This window comes from Malaclemys terrapin, chromosome 4, assembly GCF_027887155.1.
Source record: "Malaclemys terrapin pileata isolate rMalTer1 chromosome 4, rMalTer1.hap1, whole genome shotgun sequence".
Lineage (NCBI taxonomy): Eukaryota > Metazoa > Chordata > Testudines > Emydidae > Malaclemys > Malaclemys terrapin.
Window position 1 is genome coordinate 35,054,420 of NC_071508.1, and position 19,803 is coordinate 35,074,222.

The 19,803-nt window shown below is 49.5% G+C and overlaps 1 protein-coding gene across 1 annotated transcript; it reads left to right on the plus strand.

Annotated features, from left to right (window-relative positions):
• Positions 1-393: 393 nt before the first annotated feature.
• Positions 394-19,074, plus strand: BEST1 (bestrophin 1). Its single transcript, XM_054027157.1, has 11 exons — positions 394-515; positions 5,994-6,153; positions 8,056-8,150; positions 8,319-8,552; positions 11,367-11,521; positions 12,216-12,293; positions 14,746-14,898; positions 15,828-15,908; positions 16,911-17,062; positions 17,622-18,724; positions 18,962-19,074. The coding sequence occupies exons 2-11, from the start codon at positions 6,002-6,004 to the stop codon at positions 19,072-19,074; spliced, it is 2,316 nt and encodes a 771-aa protein (XP_053883132.1). The 5' UTR covers positions 394-515; positions 5,994-6,001.
• The last annotated feature ends 729 nt before the right edge of the window (positions 19,075-19,803 follow it).

Consider the following 19,803-nt stretch of genomic DNA (forward strand, 5'->3'; position numbering starts at 1 on the left):
TGGGCCATGGCGGGGCCATGCAGGTCATGAGGGAAAGGTATTTTTACAGCATTTGTGGAAAATTCCAGCCCCTCTTAATCCCCGGGGCTCCTCTGAAACCGTGACACACAGGAAGGAACCAAACAGGAAAGAATTAGAGGAAAATGCCTCTCTTCTTGTAGCCACCTTGGCTGTGCCAGGAGTTAGCAGCAGCCGCCAAGCAGCCAGCCCTGCCTTCCCCCTCCCCCAGCTGCCTCTGTAAACACACAGGGGCTTACTCGGAAGATTAGAAGGGAACAGCAAAAGACAAGAGTCTCTTTTGTAATGGGAGTGGGATTAAAGAATCAAGTGACCGGCTGCAGCTCCCAAGTGGGTTTCAGGCTCCTTAGAGCACCCGGTCTCTGTCAGGTTCAATCCCCCATGAGCCGAGGGGGCGGTGGGAGGAGGGGGGTGGCGTGTGCCGACAAAGGACCCAGCGAGGACACATGCAGGACCAAACTTCCCAAGTCTCCCGTGCAGTCCGGAAGCCTGTGCCGGTAAGTACTCACACCCCATGGGGCTTTATCACATGGCTGGAAAGATTCCCTCAGGGACTGCTAGTTTGATCTGTCTCTCTATAGTATTATACTGTGCCCATCACCATGGTATATTAGCGTCCGTCTTTCTGTTGTAGACACTTGATTGGGGCTGTCTGTCTGTCTGTGTGAGGGCTGTGAAAGCTGGTTAATGTCCATCAGTTTCTGGATGTGATTGTTAATCCAAACGGAATGACCAGAACTAGTCAGCAAGTAACCAGGCAGTGGCTGTGTAGATGCTGGGACAACAGAGCTCACTCATACAGAATGCCAGGCAGCTGGATATCTGGCTATGCAGACTCACTGTAAATGATGTGCGAGTGTTTTTGTCTCTTTCTGCTTGTCTATCCCAGATCCCGATATGCCAGTCCCAACACTGACCTTACACTTCATCCCCCAGCCCCAAACGGCAGCGAAAGCCACGCATCCAGTCCCATTCTGCAATATTTCCACCCCAATGGGCAGGATGGTAGGGAAACTACCTTAACCATCCAGAGTGAAGGGAAAAAGTATGGGAAATGGCTCGTGCCGTATGCCTGCAGCAGAGGAATTAGATGGAGGTGGGAAACAGTCATTATTTACATAAAGAAGAGCTGAAGTTTTCCATGTTTGGTAAAAATTTATTCTGCATTTGAGTTATGTAAGGAAGAGTCTCCCTGGGCGCTTTGAGACATGAAGGGAGCGTGTGTAACACACACAACCCAGCCAGCTCTGTGTAATAAGTCCCCAAGATAGCTATGTAAGTGTGTGTACCTTTCTGGTACATAATCTATATGTTTGCAGGTTATGGAGCAGTTAAAGTTGCAACCAGCCTTCTAAGTCCTAGAAACAAATATGAAAATGAACGCAGATAACGGGCATTGCAAGAGGAGTGATCTACTTGGCAGACAAAGGTCCCAGCTGTGCAGGTTTCTGGTATCACAGTGTGGGCTGAGACTCAGCTAATTGTCACTGAAAATGCATCACAAAAGATACTGCCAAAGCAGTAGCATCTTCAGAAAGAGCAATAACGCTGGATATGTGTGCGTCCCTTTTGGGATGGAGGGTCAGGTTGGTCTTTGAGATGGTCAGCAATGCAGCTTTCCAGGTCCATTTCCCAGGAGGAGGGTTGATTTCATGCTTTAAAGTGCACCTGCAGTTTGGGAGCATCAGCTGGGAGTGAACACTGTCTTATATTCAACAATGTGTGTGTGTGTGTGCGCGCACTGAACCTAATTTGGGGTAACGAATTTACAAGTGGACAAAAGCTAGCAGCTTCAGCTATGGATAAATATTCATGAATTTGAAAAAAGCAGCACACCTCTAACTGTATAACTTGTATTAGTCTGTCCAATAGAGGTCTGCAGGTTCTGAATTGATATTTCATTACATCAGTTTTATGGTGGTGTAACTCCTCTTATTAATTATTATTATCATTGTTATACACTCAAGGTTGTGCTAGAAACCTAGTCATTAAGCCTCATGGTGCCATTAACAGACACTGTGCTACTGGAGGGGCTGATTTCATTTCCTGAACACATTTCCTCCCTCAACATGATTCATTAGGAAATATTCTGATTTAATTGATGACTGGAGGGGTGTTGCTGGGATTGCTGTTCTTCCAACCCTGGGCATGCTCTGTCTCCAGCACTCGCGCGTGGTGTCCGGGTTTGCTGTGCTGTACTGTCTTTCAAAATCAGGACAGACCCATCCACCCAACACCCAGCTCAGCATTAGGGGGAGCTGTCACTAGCTAGTGCGGGGCAAATACTGCAGATACTGTCCATTAGCCTTTATTTGAATCTGTGAAAGAAATCACTCTGCCGGTGTTCTTGCAACTTGTGTGTTCATTTTCCAAGAATGTTCTGGGAACAAGCTTCCTGGCAGGCATGGTTGCAAAAAGAAGCAGCAAAATTTGAATTCACGAACCTGAGTCTTCATAATAAACACCTGATTCTAGGGAGTTAGGCTCATCCAATCAGAGAACAGAAACAATATCACACAGGATCTATGTCCACTCCAACTAACCAACTTGGTTTGAATTTTGACTATCATAGAGTCCAATGAGATGAGACAACTTCTTGATAATGGTTCAGTGAATACGTTGCATAGCAAATAAATGCTAGAACGTTGTAACAGCTCACAAGCAATTCATGGTCAGAAAAGGGATGACACTCATTAAATGGGTTATTTGCTGTAAACTATTCACTCCTTTTTCCACTGTGCTGCTGGAGTCACTTTCCTTCACAACCTGGACATACACTATCATCCACCTCCTCAGCACCTCTTGCACATTATTGCAAGAGGTGCTGTCTGCTACCCTCAGTGTGGTGTTGGGGACGTGGCCTTGCTGAAGGTGCTGTCCAGGGCCGGCTCCAGGGTTTTTGTTGCCCCAAGCGACAAAAAAAAAAAAAAAAAAAAGCCGCGATCCCGATCTGCGGTGGCAATTTGGTGGATGGTCCTTCGCTCCAAGTGGGAGTGAGGGACCGTCCGCCGAATTGCCGCCGAATAGCTGGACGTGCCGCCCCTCTTCAGAGTGGCCACCCAAAGCACCTGCTTGGCAAGCTGGTGCCTGGAGCCAGCCCTGGTGCTGTCCTTCAGAATGTGGACATGCACCTGCTTCCGAGCCCAGCATTAAGAGGACTGTTGCCAGTGCTGCCCTTCACCTGGGGGGATGAGTGCTTTTCTCCCCTGCCTGGTCATTGTTCTCATTTGTTCTTAATTCCCCATATGTAAAGCCCACTGAAGTCAAGGGGAATCTTTCCTAAATGTACTTAGTGCTGGGGAAAGTTGTCTGAGCAGCAGCTCTGGGCAGCAGGGATCATTTCTAGGGCCTGATCCACTGCCCTTTGAAGTTAATGGACCGAAGGCCTCAGCCTTCTGCTGAGGCTGCCAACAAGGGGCCAGTTCTCCTCTGCTTTGGAACATACTCCAGAGATGTCTTGATTTGAAACCTCCCCCAGCAGAACTGCAGAGTGAAATGTCTAATAAAATAAACACCGGAAAGCTGTAAACCATGATGTTGAGAAACTGCAAGCACTGACGTAACTGCAAGGAAGGGCAATCCTTCAAAGAAGGGGTCCACAACCCAAGAGGCTAGGAAACCTACAGTATGAGGAGAATTCAACCACAGAAGCTTTCCATTGCCTTCCCAGCCTTTACACTTTCTCCATGGACAAGCCACACTGGAGGAGGAGGACTCCCCAAAGCTGACATGAATGGAACAGGAGGGGCAAGAAGATGTGGATGGCTTCTTCCTTCCACACCGCAGCCAGCACCACTGCCACCCACCCCCACCCTCCACCACTTGCACTCATCAAAAAGCCGCAATTCAAGTCAGAGCATTCATTTGCGGGTGGAATCAACACACTTTGCTGTTCTCTGATCTGTTTAAACTATCTCCACTTTGTCCTGGAGATGTGCCCAAGCCTGATTTAAAACATTTCTTAACAAACTGCCTCCCCTCATCTTCCCCTCCCTCTTCCTCTCTCTTCTCACCCTCCCCTTCTCCACACACCTATCCCTTCCCTGTTTCGGTCTCCTGTCTCCACCTTTACCTCTCTCCTTCTTCCCCATTCTCATTCTGTCTTATCTACCTTTCACTCTCCCCTCAGAACCTTCTTTCTTTCTTTTTCTTCCCTTTACCCTATCTTCTCTTTTTCCACCTTTACACACATTCCCAGGGGCTGTACACCACTTCTCTGGAGTCTGCTTTCAGATCTTTTTCCCTCCAATCACAGCTGCCAATCACCCAGGCTCTAGGTCTGTGTCCCAGTCACTTTGTCTCTGCCGGAGCAGCAGGTGTGACCCCTTCTCTCTCATTCCTGCCTTCAGATACTTTAAGCTGGTTCTGCCACCCATCCCGGGGCACTACAGAGCTCAAGGAATTGGTAGTGAATAGGGAGCATTTTGCTACTAGGTCACAGTATAAACCTAGCCCAGGTCAGATAGTGGCTGAATATTGATACCACCGCGTGGCTGCTTTGAGGTCTATGTGACGTGACAGGTATCTGTGTTAGTCTGTATCAGCAAAAACAATGAGGAGTCCTTGTGGCACTTTAGAGACTAACAAATTTATTTGGGCATAAGCTTTTGTGATCTAAAATCCACTTCATCAGAAAAATTTGTTAGTCTCTAAGGTGCCACAAGGACTCCTCATTGTTTTCATGTGATGTGAGTTAGTGCTCCCAGTCCAGATCTCAGAGAACAGATCAAAATCCACCATTACAACTGGCTCAAATCTGCCCCCTTGTCAGCTATGTCTGAAGAGGGACCAAGGACTGAATGGAGACTGTGCTTCCTTCGTGCCCCTACAGAGGCGCTTTGGGAGGGGCATCTAGCACTGCCATTGGCTATGCTCAGGGCTGTTCATGCAGCATCTTCCGGGAGCACTGAAGTAACAGTAAAGACAGAGCCCCTTTCCTGTTCCTGAGCCTCAGTTCAATGGCTGGGAATGGCAAGAGTCAAATACCAATCCCAACACAAAGCGACCTTTGCAAAGCATTGTCCTGAGAAGGAAGGAAGGGTAAAGCTGGCAAATCCTTCCCCCTCCCTGCAGCAGCTTGGATTATACTGGTAACTGTCCCAGTTACAAGTGGAAGAATTTATCAGAGAAAAAGGCCTGAGCACTCCCTTCAAAGAGACTTGGACACACCATCAGCTTCCCCTACAGCAACAATGCCCTCTGCTTTCCCTGGGACACTGGCCAAACTTCTTGCTTGCAACAAAGTTTGTTCTGCTATAGAAGGCAGCTGTTATGGGTTAGGTTGCTGGATATGGATCTTTTATATAAGACCAGTCTGATCCAGGCTTTTTGCAGTGGATCCTTTGAGGATTCCTTAGAAAAAAATTAGAGAAACATGGTGTATTTTAGCAAGATTCGTCTTTCCTGAGACAGCAAATCCACAAGTTCTACAGGAACCCAGATACTGAGGTGGTGGGCATGGTATAAACACATAGATAGATAGATAGATAGATAGATAGATAGATAGATAGATAGATAGATAGATAGATAGATAATGGTAAATCAGGGAAAGTAGAGATATGTCCTTCTGAGTCTTCCACAGCCAGAGGCTACCAGTCCAGATGTTTCATTAAAGTACCAGGGCTCAGCTCCAACCTAAACCATAGGAAATTCAATAGGCCCAGTTCCATCTAGCACATATGGGCCGGCCTCATTACTTCCTGATGTTCTGGATGTGTTTGCTTTTGATAAACGGGCCGTGGCATGATTCTCTGAATTGGATTTCTGATCCTACCTGAAATGGACTTTGGGATGGCCCCAGGAAGAGAAGAACCTGAGTTTCTGTGCACAGCTGGGATGGACTCCTGGTGTCACTATTTCTGGACAGTGTCCTTACTAGCTCAGTCACGGGTACCCCTTGCTGTACCTCAGTCTCCTTCCACCCCTTTAGCAGGTTTCCTGATGGCCTCAGTGTCTCCATGTTTTGTTCCTCACAGGCTCTGTGATGACTGTGACATACACAAATCGAGTAGCTGATGCCCGCCTGGGCACCTTCTCGCAGCTCCTGCTCCGATGGAAAGGGAGTATCTACAAACTCCTCTACTGTGAGTTCTTCATCTTCATCACTCTCTACTTCAGCATCAGCCTCACCTACAGGTAAGTTTCCTTTTTCACCTGAGCCCTGAGAGACCCATCCAGGTTCTGCCCATTATTCAGGCGGTGTGGGTTTGGGGACATTGATACTGGCTACTGGGGAAAAGGAACTGGGCAAGAAATGTTCAGTACAGGTCCTAGCTTTCTGAAGCAGTGTCAGTGATGGTGCATTGCAGAGGTTCCATTTTCCCAAGAACAACTTGCTCTCTGGATCTACTGAGACGTGAAGAGAGGAAAGCTCTTTCCTCACTGTTCCAACAGAGTTTACTAGCTGACAGTTTTTCCTTATCAGTGGGGTTAGAGTTTCTCCCAGGTTACTAGTGAAATATACACAGGGTGACCCTTCTCCTTAGAAGAAGCATGGCTTCTCCGTGGAGGGAAAGTAAGCTATGTATGATGGATATTTGTCCTTCCAGAAAAGAGCAGATTAAGGTTAAATGAATGCAGATAAACTGGATGTGCATATACAGAGGTCATCCCCATCCCTCAGGAAGATGGTTTCTCTGGGCTTAGGTAGTGGAGATACAGAGGATAACCCCTGGAAGGGTGCTTTTGGGAAGAGATCCCTTAGATTGCACAGCGTGGCATTTCCTCTCGTGTCTCTCATGGAGCAGACAGAATGATTGGGGCTACTAGTTTGTCGTAGAGTCTGGTGTGGGGGTCATGTGTTCTGTGACTCCTCAGTTTCTTGGAGGGAAAGTCACTCAGCTCACACAGTTGAGCTAAGGTGTATCTAGGTGGCACTGAGGCTGAGGCAGGAAAGCAGCTCTGTATAAAGGCAGAAGCAGCTCCTTCCCAGTTTGCTACTATTAGAGTCTGAATGACAGGCAACAGAATAGAGATTACAATTAATTTAAATCCACTGTGGTGCTAAATCCAGTTCAATGGTACATTTCTGGTATCGTACAACAGCTCTGTATTGGCCACTACGCCTCTCCTGGGTTGGACATTTGTGTATTGCCCATAGAGTCAGACAGCATGTGTCAGGCATTGCTTCCGATAGTCAGGCCTAGTGGCTGCAGCCTGGGTCACAGCTAGGCATAGAGTTGGCCTGAGCCAAGCGCGGTCCTGGAATCAAGATCTGCAGGCAGGCTGGAGTCAAAACCAAAATCAGAGTCCGTAGCCAGGATCGGAACCATAGCCAGAGTCCAGGTGCAGGCCAGAGATCGAAGCTGGGTGGTCAGAGTGCAGAGACTAGACCAGCTGATACCAAAGCCAGAGTCCAGACATACGCTGAAGGTAGAAACCAGATAGTCAGAGTCCGAGGGTTGGGGGGAGATCCAAAGGCAGAAGAAAGGTTGGAGCAGGTCAGTGACACGGCTGGAGTGAGGCTACTGCAGGGCAAGGACAGGGCTCAGGCAGGACTGGGGCTGCAGCTGGAGTCTGATGCACTGCGAGGCAGCAGGAGGGCTCCTGGCTGGGTAGCACCGTTACTCAGACTGAGCTGCTCTGCAGCTCTGCTGGGGTTGTGGAAATACCTGAGCCTGGGGTCATCTGACGCGGTCTCTGCTTGGTGATAGGCTGCTACTGTATGCCTGAGGGCTGACTCACTCACTGCAGCACCTGAGCCAGCAGCCCTAGTTTGGTTGCAAGTTTGCCTCACAGCAGGCCAGGAAGTATCGCCTGAGTTGGCCACCGGGTCATTTCCTTTAGCACAGACATCTCCTAGATGGGATGGCAACATGTTTCATGTGGTGTGTCCCCTGGGTAAAACAGAGTGGAGCTCCCTTGGACACATCTCCTGGGTTGACAAGCAAGGTGTTTCCCATGGAACATCTCCTAGGTCAGAGAGTGCAGTGGTTTCATTGGCTTTGCTCATGGACTCCCATCCACACAGGGCTGGGAAGGGTGAAGTCTCTTCTGTGAGTCTGATAGTGAGAATGTGCCTCTGGGTTTGCTTTACAGGCTGATCCTGAATGCAAGCCAAAGGCTGATGTTTGAGAAGCTGGCTCTGTATTGCAACAACTATGCTGAGCTGATCCCTGTGTCCTTCGTGCTGGGTAAGGAGTGTGGGGCTGGGGAATGGAATGGTGCTTCCCCTTCCTATCCAGACACTGCTCTGCGGGCCATTGGGATGCACTGGGGACATAGCTAGCCACTCCTCCCCCGCAGACCTTGCTGTATTTGACAGGTATCTGGGTGGACTAATTATGCCAATTCCACCCTAGGTTTCTACGTGGCCCTAGTGGTATCTCGCTGGTGGGGTCAGTACGAGAGCATCCCATGGCCCGACCGCATCATGAACCTGGTCTCCAGTAATGTGGATGGACTGGACGAGTATGGGCGCCTCCTGCGGCGCACCCTGATGCGCTACAGCAACCTTTGCAGTGTGCTGATCCTCCGCTCCGTCAGCACCGCCGTCTACAAGCGCTTCCCCAGCACGGAGCACATAGTGCGAGCAGGTAGGTGCCCTCTCCATCTCTAGCACAGTTGCTAAGCCTAAGCCAGAGGCTGCTACAGTCCTGGGAGGGCTGGCTGGGTTGAGGTGTGGTGGAAACAACTGCATGACCTCGAGATACAGAGATACCCACTGGAATCCTCATGGCTTGGGAGACCAGGGCTAGGGGGACAAGCCGTGAAATCCAAATGAATCTATCTGTCCCAAACAAGAAGCACAGGGGCCAGGCAATGAGCATTATGGACACAATCCTGTAAAGTGCTAAGTGACTGCTGCAGGTGCTGAGCACCTACCACTGGGATTTCTGGGGAACTGAGGATTCCCAGCACAATCAAGAATTACTCAGGCTTGAGCCCTAAGTCATTAACCCCCTCACTACTGCTACCAAGGAGAGAATGCATCTTTGAGATCGACCTAGCCAGTCATGTTTTTTCCTGTTGTTTGAGCTTCGAAATAGTGCAATTGAAGGCTAGTTTCTGATCACAATTAATTTTTCCTCTACTGTGAGCACACACACACGTTGGTTATTGCAGGTTTGGGGTTGTGTACACTGATTTGTTATTGCAGGGCTGTTCCTGAGGACACCGGGTTGTATACACTTGCTCTTTATCGTAGGGTTCATCAGAAAGATGTAGTGGCAGGCTCTGGTTTGTTTCTGTAGGGTCACTGGGAAGAACAGGATGGCTTCCATTCTTGCTCCCCTTGACACGTTATTGTAGGTTTGCTCATGAGCTGCGCTGACATGGTGAAATGCTCCCCCCACTGCAAAGGGTCAGCAGAGTCCCCTGCACTACTTGAGCCTTCCGCATGAATCTAAGTGGTGGGGCTTGAACAGGCCTCCTGCACTTGAGTGGATTTTGCCCATGATCAGTAATTGTTGTGCATGATTACGCATTGTAAGTTATGCTCTTGGGGATGGTGGCTACTGACAAATTATATACTGTTGGAGGGGAAGGAGGGAGTACACATTAAGAAAATAACACAGATGAAAGAAGCACATAAAGGCAAATAAAAGTTGAGTCTCTTCATATCAGCAAGTCTCATGTGCATTCCTGACCTGTTTCTTGGATTGTTGCGCTCTCTGGTGGTCATTGAAGGTCATTGCTTTTCATTCAACTTTCTACTTTTTCACTTTGTTTCCTCTGGTTTTGTTAAATATGGTTTGTCTTTGTCAGTCAGATAATCAATACCGTGAACATCAGGTTTACTTCAAACATAGAGCAGCTCATAGCAAAGAGAATTCTGACAGCCGCTTAGATGCAGGTAACCCAGACAGCAATGATGTGGTCATAGATTTCATCTCTTTAAAGGCCTTTTGTTGATAATGACCTCAACCAGATAGGATTCTTGGTCAGAGGTGTGTTCTGAGCAGCAGTTTGGAAGCCAGCAATTTGGTTGTTTTAGTTCTCATACTGACTGTGTGACCTTGAGCAAGCCACAGCTGTCTTGTGCCTCAGTTTCCCCCATCTACAATTCCCCCTATTTACCAAAAGGAATGATAATAGTTCTTATTGGGGTGTTGCGAGGGTCATTTAGTTGTGTGGGATGTGTTCAATATTTTTATGGGGGTGCTTCGTGGGTGGGACATCTATTATTCCTCTTCAAAAGGCATGATTGCCGGACGTGAATGACACATTCTAGAGCTAATGCATTGCACATTTGTCCCCAGTGGGTTTCCATAAAAGCCTCTTCTTACAAAGCAATAGTGAGCCCCAGCATTGAGAACAAGGAGGGAGGACGCCAGGTTTCAGGGCATGAGTGCTCTGAGGCCTACACAGGCTTCACTAGGTACACGGGATAATTGCAGTCTGCTCCAGAGGACTTTGTATTTACATGGCACCGACCCTGTAAATATCCTGCTCCTCTGTTCTAAACGCCTCATGCAATACCTGGTGCTTACAGATGCTTTCACTGGAAATACTCTGACCCATGGGCCCATCCTATCAATACTCTGCCCCTTCTGGGTAATTACCCTGGAAGTAACCTGCCCTCTTAGGGTAATTGCCTCCAAATACCCTGCCTCTAGATGGCACCTACCCCACAGATATCCTACCCTTTGGAACTACTCCAGCTTGCCTAACTTAGAACTACTCAAAATCATGCCAGGACTGGTTTGGCCAAAGACCAGGAGATCAGAAATATGGCTTAGAGCTTTCTCCCTTCTCCCCTCTGCTCCTGCACTGATCACCGCTCACTCAGACCCAGGAATCTGGGCCACGGCGTGCAACATAGGAGTAAAGAGCTACCAGATCAGATGCACAAGGGATGTGGCAGCAGGAATGAGCCCCTCTCTGTCAGACAGAGAGTGGGAGCCTGGCCCTTTGAACACTGACTGATTTTCCACACTGAGAGAACTCTTAGGACAAGTCCAGGATGTGCAATGCTGACCTCTAGACAGGGAACGTGGAATACAACTGGTGTGGGAGATGGTGTCGCCGTGGAGAGCTCAGAGGTGCATGCCAAAACTTTGTGAGAAGGAAAATCCCCAAACAATCAGAACTCTAGTCAGGCTCTGCTGCCTTAGGTAGGTCTCTGCACCTGGATCCTCTCTCTCTCTCCTTGGTCCAAAGCTGGCCTGATGATTTGTAGGGCCAGAGACATGGGGGCACAGGCACATGAGTTTCCACAAGAGACTGGACCAGCCTGTGAATGGCAGAACTTCCCTGACACCATGGGATCTCCTGATGTGTGGGTCAATTTGCTTTGTGAGGTGAACACCCATCCATAGGAGCCTGCAGGTTTTTCATGTGTCAAGGAAAGACTGGAAAGGGGAGGCTCTCTATTGTCTTCCATCCCCCATCTCCTCTTGCCCATTTAGGCCTCATGACCCCAGAAGAGCACAAGAAGTTTGAGAGCCTGAACTCTCCCCACAACAAGTTCTGGATCCCCTGCGTGTGGTTCTCAAACCTGGCTGTGAAGGCACGGAACGAGGGCAGGATCCGGGATAGCGTGCTGCTCCAGGGCATCCTGAACGTGAGTTCTGGAGACAGCCAGAGGGCATGTCGAGAACGAACCAGCCCTGCTCTCCTCTCTGGGTGGAGCAGAGGGACTTGCTGCTGGTCACCCAGGGGAGTAGGGAAGGTGAGGTGGGGCTTAGAGACTACACCAATCACATCCGTGGTGTAACTCCATTAACTTCAGTGGGAAATGTGCCCACTCTTATCTATCACTCAATGGAGGGGAGAAAATGGGAAGTTAGGCCAATACAGTGTGGGGTCCACTAGCACAGCAATTGTGTGACAGAGCCCAGGACTCTAGACAAGGAGACTGTGGCTCTTCTCTCACACTGCTTTACAAGGGTGTAATGCCATTGACTCCAGAGGAGTTACTTCCAGTTTGCACCGGTGTGAGAGGAGAATCAGGCCCTGAATCCCCTTCTGACTCCAATAGAGAAAGGGTCCCTTCAGGACAAGCCAGAGGTCCCACTGGTGCTCCAGTGTGGTGGTGGGGAGGGGAGAAAGTTCAATATTTAAGAATGGGCCAAGCCCAGGAGTTAATGACCATAGAAAGTGAATTCCCTGCCCTACCTGGGAGGTGTGCCCTGCGTGGGGTTAAGGTCCCCTTGGTGGAGCAGTCTGGAGGGGAAGGAGCATGGGAGGGTGTTAGTATGAGGTAGCTTTTCTGTGGAAGGGAGCCATTCCTTTTTCTCTGTTGTTCCCCACTCCAGGAACTAAACACCTTGCGTAGTCAGTGTGGGCGACTCTATGGGTATGACTGGATCAGCATCCCACTGGTCTACACTCAGGTGAGTGCAGGAGACCCTCTGTAGCCACTACCCCAACCAATGGCCTCTGCAAGGCGAATCACTGCAACCAGAGACACAATGTGCTGGGAAACAGGCAAGGCTCTTTAATACACATGTGGTTTTCCACATACACCCCCCCCACACACATGGACCCCCAGATATACTTCATATCCGCACATGGATCCCCAGATATACCCCAAAGCCACACATGGACCCCACCAATGCACACCCTACATACACAAACTTACCCACACGCATAAAACACCGACTTATGCAGCAAACACAAGTATCCCAGCACACACGCACCGATCCCAGGCATGCACACCCACATTCCTCATCAATTCACAGACAGACAACCCATAGACAAACCTATGGTGGGTGACCTTTGTGTCCCCCCACACACCATAGATATGAATGAACTCCAGACACACACCCATGTATACCTCCTACATATACACCCCTCCAATGCCTGCAAATCATCCTGTAAATGCATCAGCTTCTCCCCACTCAACAATGCTAGTACCTTAGCCCCGAGGACACTGCTCTAGGGGTACTGGAGAATGCAGCACAGGTCTGAGTGGGAGGTGCCATCTACACTCCCTGTGGACAGGGAAAGCTGTTTATCTGCATTAGACACAAGGCGCTCTAACCGTTCAATAGCTCTCTGGCAGCAACCCCCAGATAGACAGCTTGGCGCCAGTCCCATCTTGTATAATGCAGCTGCTTAGGCAATGCTCACTCCCATTAGTGTGGTCTGCTGTGAAAGAGGAACAACTCCAGTTCTGGATGGCTGCAAAGGTTAGTGGGGGATTTATTTAGAGCCCTGTGCAGATCAGATTCTCCTGCAAACCAGGATCAAAGGCAAGAGAATGTCACGGCCGCAGCTAGTCACAGTGCTGTTCCATAGGAGCTCGGTCACTACGGGTGGCCAGAGGATGCTTTCCTGGAGTGCACGGCACAGCGCTACACCGCCTCTGCTCGCACCCTCATGCGCACACACACTGTGCACTAATGCCCTGCGCTAGCAATGTCAGCTCCACACAGCGGTCAGCTCTTCGGGGTGTCTAGGCGTCCATAGACAACAGGGAACTGTACAGGAGTACAGAGTGGGGATTCAGCTAATAATGGGGCATGGTCAGGGGTTAATTCACCATGGATCCTTGGACCCAGGGCCAGAATGCCAAGCAAGACCAGCCTGCTGAGGCTGCACTGCCTGGATGGGAGGAAGGTCAAGCGCTCAAGGAGGAAGCGTCTGTCCATGCAGGCTCCTCAGTCATGATAATAGAAACAGTTTCTCTCTGCTTCCAGTTACCTGCAATGGGAATTCTGCCAGCGATATCCAGCCTCAGTCCCCTGACCCAGGGCCCGACTCCCCATGCATTGTGAGCCAGACATGTCCACAACTGCCCCTGAAGCTTTGCCATCCTGGCTTGGGTACTTTGCTACAGGCCATGGGGTTTGTCCAGAGCAGGGTGGCAGGTCACCCGGCAGTGTTGCCAACTCACAAGTCTTGCAGTATTTGGGGTTTTTTCTTCAGAAAGCCCCAGCTTCTGGCATCAGGAGATTGCAGCCCTCATGGTTGTAGAGAAAAGCTTGAAAATGTGCCACAAGTGAAACCTGGAGGCTGAGAAACCAGAAGGCAAATTAAAAATAGATCTGTATAAAACCCCCTCACATTTTAAATCAATCCCATCATTTTCGGGAGCCAGACTCATGATATTTGAAAGTTTGTGGTCGGCAATACTGCAGGTACCACCCTGCTGGGAATTCTAGCAACCTCCAGCATTTGGTCCACACTGGTATCTCTTGGTTTCAACTGAGAACCAGCCCAAGAACCAGTAGCCCAACAGTCCCATTGCTCCAGTAGGGAAGACAGCACTTTGCCACCTAGCTGAGACATCGGGCACTCAGGGAAGTTTTCAGGGGCAGGAGAGGGAGACCAGATTCCCCAGCTCTGCTCCTGATTTGTTGTGCAGCTTCGGGCAGGTCACACAACCTCTCTGTGCCTTAATTTCCTCATTGGCCCTCATGGGGGGTGTTGTGAGGCTTCACTGCCCCTAAGACATGTGCTTTGCAGGTGGAAGCTGCAGTAGAGGGGCAAAGCATTAGCAGTGCTGTCCCTGGGTATAGCTTTTCCCCAGAGTTACATTGGTCATTGAGGGAACAGGGAAATAATTTGGGAGGGGGGTACATTTAAAAATGGCTGCAGCAGAAAGACACCTTCCTGCTGAGAGGGAGGAGGTGGATTGGGGCAGTGCCCATCCAGAGAAGCACCCAGCTTTGCCTTCTTAAACACAGTCTTAGAAAGGCCACAGAGTGAGCAGTCCTGCAGAGCTCCTCAGCAGTCTGCGGTAGTCTGGAGGGGTCGGAGGGGAATCTGAGGAAGGATGGCAAGGAAAGCAAGCTAGGACCTGAGATTTGTTTCTGACCACATCCCCCTGCCCCTCCCCAGGTGGTCACGGTGGCCGTTTACAGCTTCTTCCTGGCCTGCCTGATCGGCCGGCAGTTCTTGGACCCAGCGAAGGGGTATCCTGGCCATGAGCTGGATCTCTTTGTGCCTGTCTTCACTCTCCTGCAGTTCTTCTTCTACGCTGGCTGGTTAAAGGTGAGTCCAAGGAAACATGCCCTGACCTTTTGGGAGCCTCCTTTTCCCAACATGGGAAGCCTGGAATTGATTCCAGACCCAGGCAGGAGTTTCTCAGATTGCTCTGGGGGACATCCCACTGTCTGAGTGATCCAGGCCCTGCGCTGCCATGCAACAGGCCCACATTCAAGTCCCAGGGCTTAGCTTTCTCTGTCTAGGCCAGCAGAGGCTGAGGGCACTTCCCTGTATCTAAGTGCACCTTCTTGCAGGAGATCTGGATTCACATCCTAAGCCCAGGGACCTATCACTTGGGCCTGACCAGCTAGTGAGTGCTCTGAGTAGGGTGACCAGACCGCAAGTGTGAAAAATCAGGACGGGGGTGAGGGGTAATAGGAGCCTATATAAGAAAAAGACCCAAAAATCGGGACTAGGGTGACCAGACAGCAAGTGTGAAAAATCAGGACGGGGGTGGGGGGTAATAGGATCCTATATAAGAAAAATACCCAAAAATCGGGACTGTCCCTATAAAATCGGGACATCTGGTCACCCTAATCGGGGCTGTCCCAATAAAATCGGGACATCTGGTCACCCTAGCTCTGAGGCAGTGGGCTTCATTGGCCCTGTGGAGAATTGCTCTGTGGCCACCCCTCTGGCTGAATCCAGGAGTTGCAGTGACTGACTGATGGAGGCCTGGCTTCCTCCTCCTCAGCTGCAAGGCTAATGGAGTGTAACATAGTAAACAGCAAACGCACATTAGCACTAACTGTCGCAGAAGCCACATGGCAGCTAATCTTCCCTTTTTAACACCCTCACTGCTGCTCATTGCAAGAAGCAATGTAGCTGAAATATGCTTCCCAGGCCTAGTGCTGGGGCACGGAGTCCCAGTGGCCCTGCAGGACACTCTCTCGGGAAGGGGATTTGAACCCTTACCATGTGCTCCCAACGCGCAGGTGGCTGAACAGCTCATCAACCCATTCGGAGAGGATGATGATGATTTTGAAACCAACTGGCTCATTGACAGGAATCTGCAGGTAACAGTGGGACCTGATCCCACACAACAGGGCCATCAGAGATGAGAGCGGTGATAGGGCAGCACCCAAGGACTGAGTAGACTCATAGCTCCAGGTCTCCAAACACGAAGAGAGAGGTCAGGGGTGCGCTCACGTGGCACCTCTTTTCTATCGTCCCTGATTCCTTCTCTGCGCTGCAGACAGCATAACATTAGGGCGGGGCCCTGAGTGTCAGGGGGAGACAAAGGAGTCAGAGTAAGGAGAAGGAGGGGAAGGAGTAAGCAGAGATTTGATAAAAAGCACTTTCTGTATGCGCGATGAAGCACGGCTCCTCATTCTCTCAGTAGTCGAGGAACCAGCCCACGTGCATGGAAGATTATGGAACAAGATCTGCCCCTACAGGACCATGTGACTTTCTGAGCATGTGACTTTCTGCTTATGCTGCTCCAGTTGCATGATGGCTGGCGTACGTACGTGAGGGGCTGTGTCCCTTCATGCTCCTCCTGTGTCATTCTCTATCCAACCCAGGTGGCCTGTGCTCATGTTTAAGGCTTTTGGTGACTTGTCTATATCCCACTGCTCTCCCACTAGTGCGTGTGCTGTGCCAATCCTGCCCCTTCTCAAACCCAGCACCCCCTTCTCCCATCGATGACCTTGTGTCTTTTCCACACTGCTTCTTGGGCCTAAAACAGTCTCCATCCTACTGGGGACCAAGCAACAAACTCCACCTTCAAATCCCTCCTAAAACACACCATTCTATACTCCAAATGGTGACTCCTTCACTTTCCCCTTCATTCCAATTTGTATACATAAAGAACAACCCTAGTAACTAAAAACCCATGTACCAAACCCAGCTGCTTATTCATTGGGTGCTTTCCTGTTGCATCCCTTCCCCATTCCTGGGCCTAGTCAGATTGCAAACTCTTTGGGGAAGAGAATTTATTCTCTTAAATGAAGGTACTGCACCATGCAGAATGATAATTTTACCCCCCTTGAGTCTGACATTCCCGTCATCCCCTGCAGGTCTCCCTTCTCGCTGTGGATGACATGCACCAGGATCTGCCCCTTATGGAGAAGGACCTGTACTGGAACGAGTCCTACCCCCAACCACCCTACACCGCAGCCACTGCTGAGTATAAGCGGACATCATTTCTTGGCTCAACCTTTGACATTAGGTGAATGAAGCTTTCCTGCCACATGAAATTATCAATGGAGGCCAGATTTACACCCCAGCCCAGGGCCACAATGTGTTGAATTATCTCTGGACTTTACCAATGCTCTTCTAGGAAGGCAGCAGTTCTTCCCCTGCCACAAATGCCCCTCTGGAGTTCAGCGTTGCTCAAATCCTTTCTTTTGCATATGAAATCATGGTAAGAGATTGTGGCTATATAGCCCAGAGAGAGAGAGAGATTTGACTTCCTCAGTCAAAACATGTTTGTGTTTGCATCCCTTTGTGTGTAATGATGCCTCTGCCCATCTCCAACACGAGTGTCCACAATTGTGTGCTTGATACTGCTCCCCATAGCAATATAGAGGAAGACGTCAGGGGCTGAAGTTTGCCAGTGCTTGCCCTGTGCTGCAATCATCCCCCCGATCTTCACTGATCTCTACTCACTAATATAGTGGAAGGCAAAAGTCCATTCAACAAGGTCTCTTTCAACACACTCTGGAGGAAAATTCCTTCCAGAATTCGCAGAGTCACTGTACATAACAGCCTGTTTTGCCTCTCCCCAGCATGCAGAAAGAAGAGATGGAATTCCAGCCGCTGGAGCAAATTAAAGAGAACGAGGAGGCAAACCACTCTACGCCATTGCTGGGACATCTGGGCCGCCTGCTGGGGGTCCAGTCACCGAGTTTCTCCAGGTCATCCTCCCGGATGAACCTGCCACGCAAGAGGAATGACCCCTTGTCCCCCTTCCCTCATTACTTGTACCAGGATGTAGGGAAAGCTGAAAGCCCCTGCAGTGCCAATCAGCAAAGGGGAGATTCCTCCCACCCAGGCTCCAGTTCACAGGAGCAATGGGACAATGAAGATAGAAAACTGAGAGAGTTTGATGCCTTCGTGTCAACACCCTTCTATGAGAGACCTGGCTTTTATAGTGCTCCACAGACACCAATCAGCTCCATCCCTATGATCTTCCCATCCAGGCGCCCAGGACGCAAGAAGCCCCCTGCTCTCTCCAGCATCGTGGCCTGTTCGACTTCAATGAGGGACAACTTTGCCAACCTGTCACCTTCCAGGGCTAGTGATGTGGACAAAAGCCAGAGCTCCCTTGGGTCTGCAGTTAAGGAAACTTTTGTTTGGCCAGGAGAGCGAGACAAAGCCCTAGACTCCCTGGTGGTGACAGTAGAGGAAGGAGAGAATAACACGTTAAACAATAAAACGAATGAGGTTGCCCCTGTTAGGAGTCCAGGGCCTCAATCTATAGTATCGGAAAGCCCCAAGTTTTCCTTCCTAGCAGAGTCCCCAGACCATGAAAAACAAGGTAGCTTCAAGAGCTTGAAGAGTCTGAAAGGCCGCCGACATCCCTGGCTAACTCTGGAGAACATGACACCAGCAGCCACCCCAAACTCAGATAATCCCAGCAACTTTCATACCCCCAGCATGAGAACCCCTGGTAGCAGTGGGCCCCTCTTCTTTTCATTCACCCCCGTGACCTCCCCAGTGCTGGAGAGGTCACGCTTAGGGAACTCAGCCACTGTTCCTAGTCCAAGCTCAGATGATGCATCTAGTGCCCTAGTACAGGCTTCCATAGAGGTTTCTGGGACTGGAAGAGAGACAGGAAATGGAAATGCTAGTGCTCATCACACTGAGGAACAGAGGAGAGCAGAGAGTCCCTCACCTAATGACAAGTTTCAGAGTAACAGCCGTGTTAGTCTGTATCCGCAAAAAGAAGAACAGGAGTACTTGTGGCACCTTAGAGACTAACAAATTTATTAGAGCATAAGCTTTCGTGGACTACAGCCCACTTCTTCGGATGCATCCGAAGAAGTGGGCTGTAGTCCACGAAAGCTTATGCTCTAATAAATTTGTTAGTCTCTAAGGTGCCACAAGTACTCCTGTTCTTCTTTCTCCTCACCTAATGACTCCGGTATCTCCTTAGCAGAGGGTGACTACGTGGGGCTGATGGAGGTGATCATGGAAGCCAGTGAGAATGTGTCTGATGAAGTGGATAGATACAGCTAAATGAAGAGACCAATTGATTCCTTCTGACTGCTGAGATACCCTCCTATTAAGGATACTGCAGTGTCTTTACACCAAATGATATTGGTGCTCAAGATGTATAAAGCTTCTACAAAGAGGCACAACCATACCAGCCATGTACTGCCAAAGGGTGGGGCTTCAGTACCTGATGGATGATGGCATGAACTTGTTCCCAGGGCCAGTTTACTAGCAACGAACCTCATGCACTAGAGTGTACAAGAACAGTTCGTGGTACTTCAGTGTCACACCTGTGGGAATACCTATACAATTAAAGCAAAAAATTATTTTATAAAATTCTTCATAAATTGCAAGTGCCTGAGAATGGAGCAACATAGGACACCAGCATTTTGGCAACTTGGGTGCAGATACATATTAAACCAGAAGTCTGTTTCCTAAATATGCTTGGAATGTTGACCTGTTACAAAACCACACCAGCACTCAGCCTTACTGGTGTCTGCCACAAGAGACCCAATAACAAGTGCAGGGGATATATGTAAACATTAGAAATGTGATAAAGTTTGGGGAGGAAAGAGAGGAGGAAAGGACTGACTAGCCAAGGGGCAGATGATTTCATTAGATTGTAGGTAGCTGAATGTGACTAGAATTAGAATCAGAGGGGATCAGCATAATAAAGCTGTAGTATTGCTCACACAGTCCTCCACCCCTGAAGTACTTTGCCCCTTCTCTATCTCCCCACACCCATTAATCCAA

Coding starts and splice junctions, on each gene's coding strand:
- BEST1 (XM_054027157.1), top strand. CDS start 6,002: ATGACTGTGACATACACAAATCGAGTAGCTGATGCCCGCCTGGGCACC. Junction 15,909..16,910: donor TCATTGACAGGAATCTGCAG/GTAACAGTGGGA, acceptor CATCCCCTGCAG/GTCTCCCTTCTCGCTGTGGA. Junction 18,725..18,961: donor ACAGAGGAGAGCAGAGAGTC/CCTCACCTAATG, acceptor GTTCTTCTTTCT/CCTCACCTAATGACTCCGGT.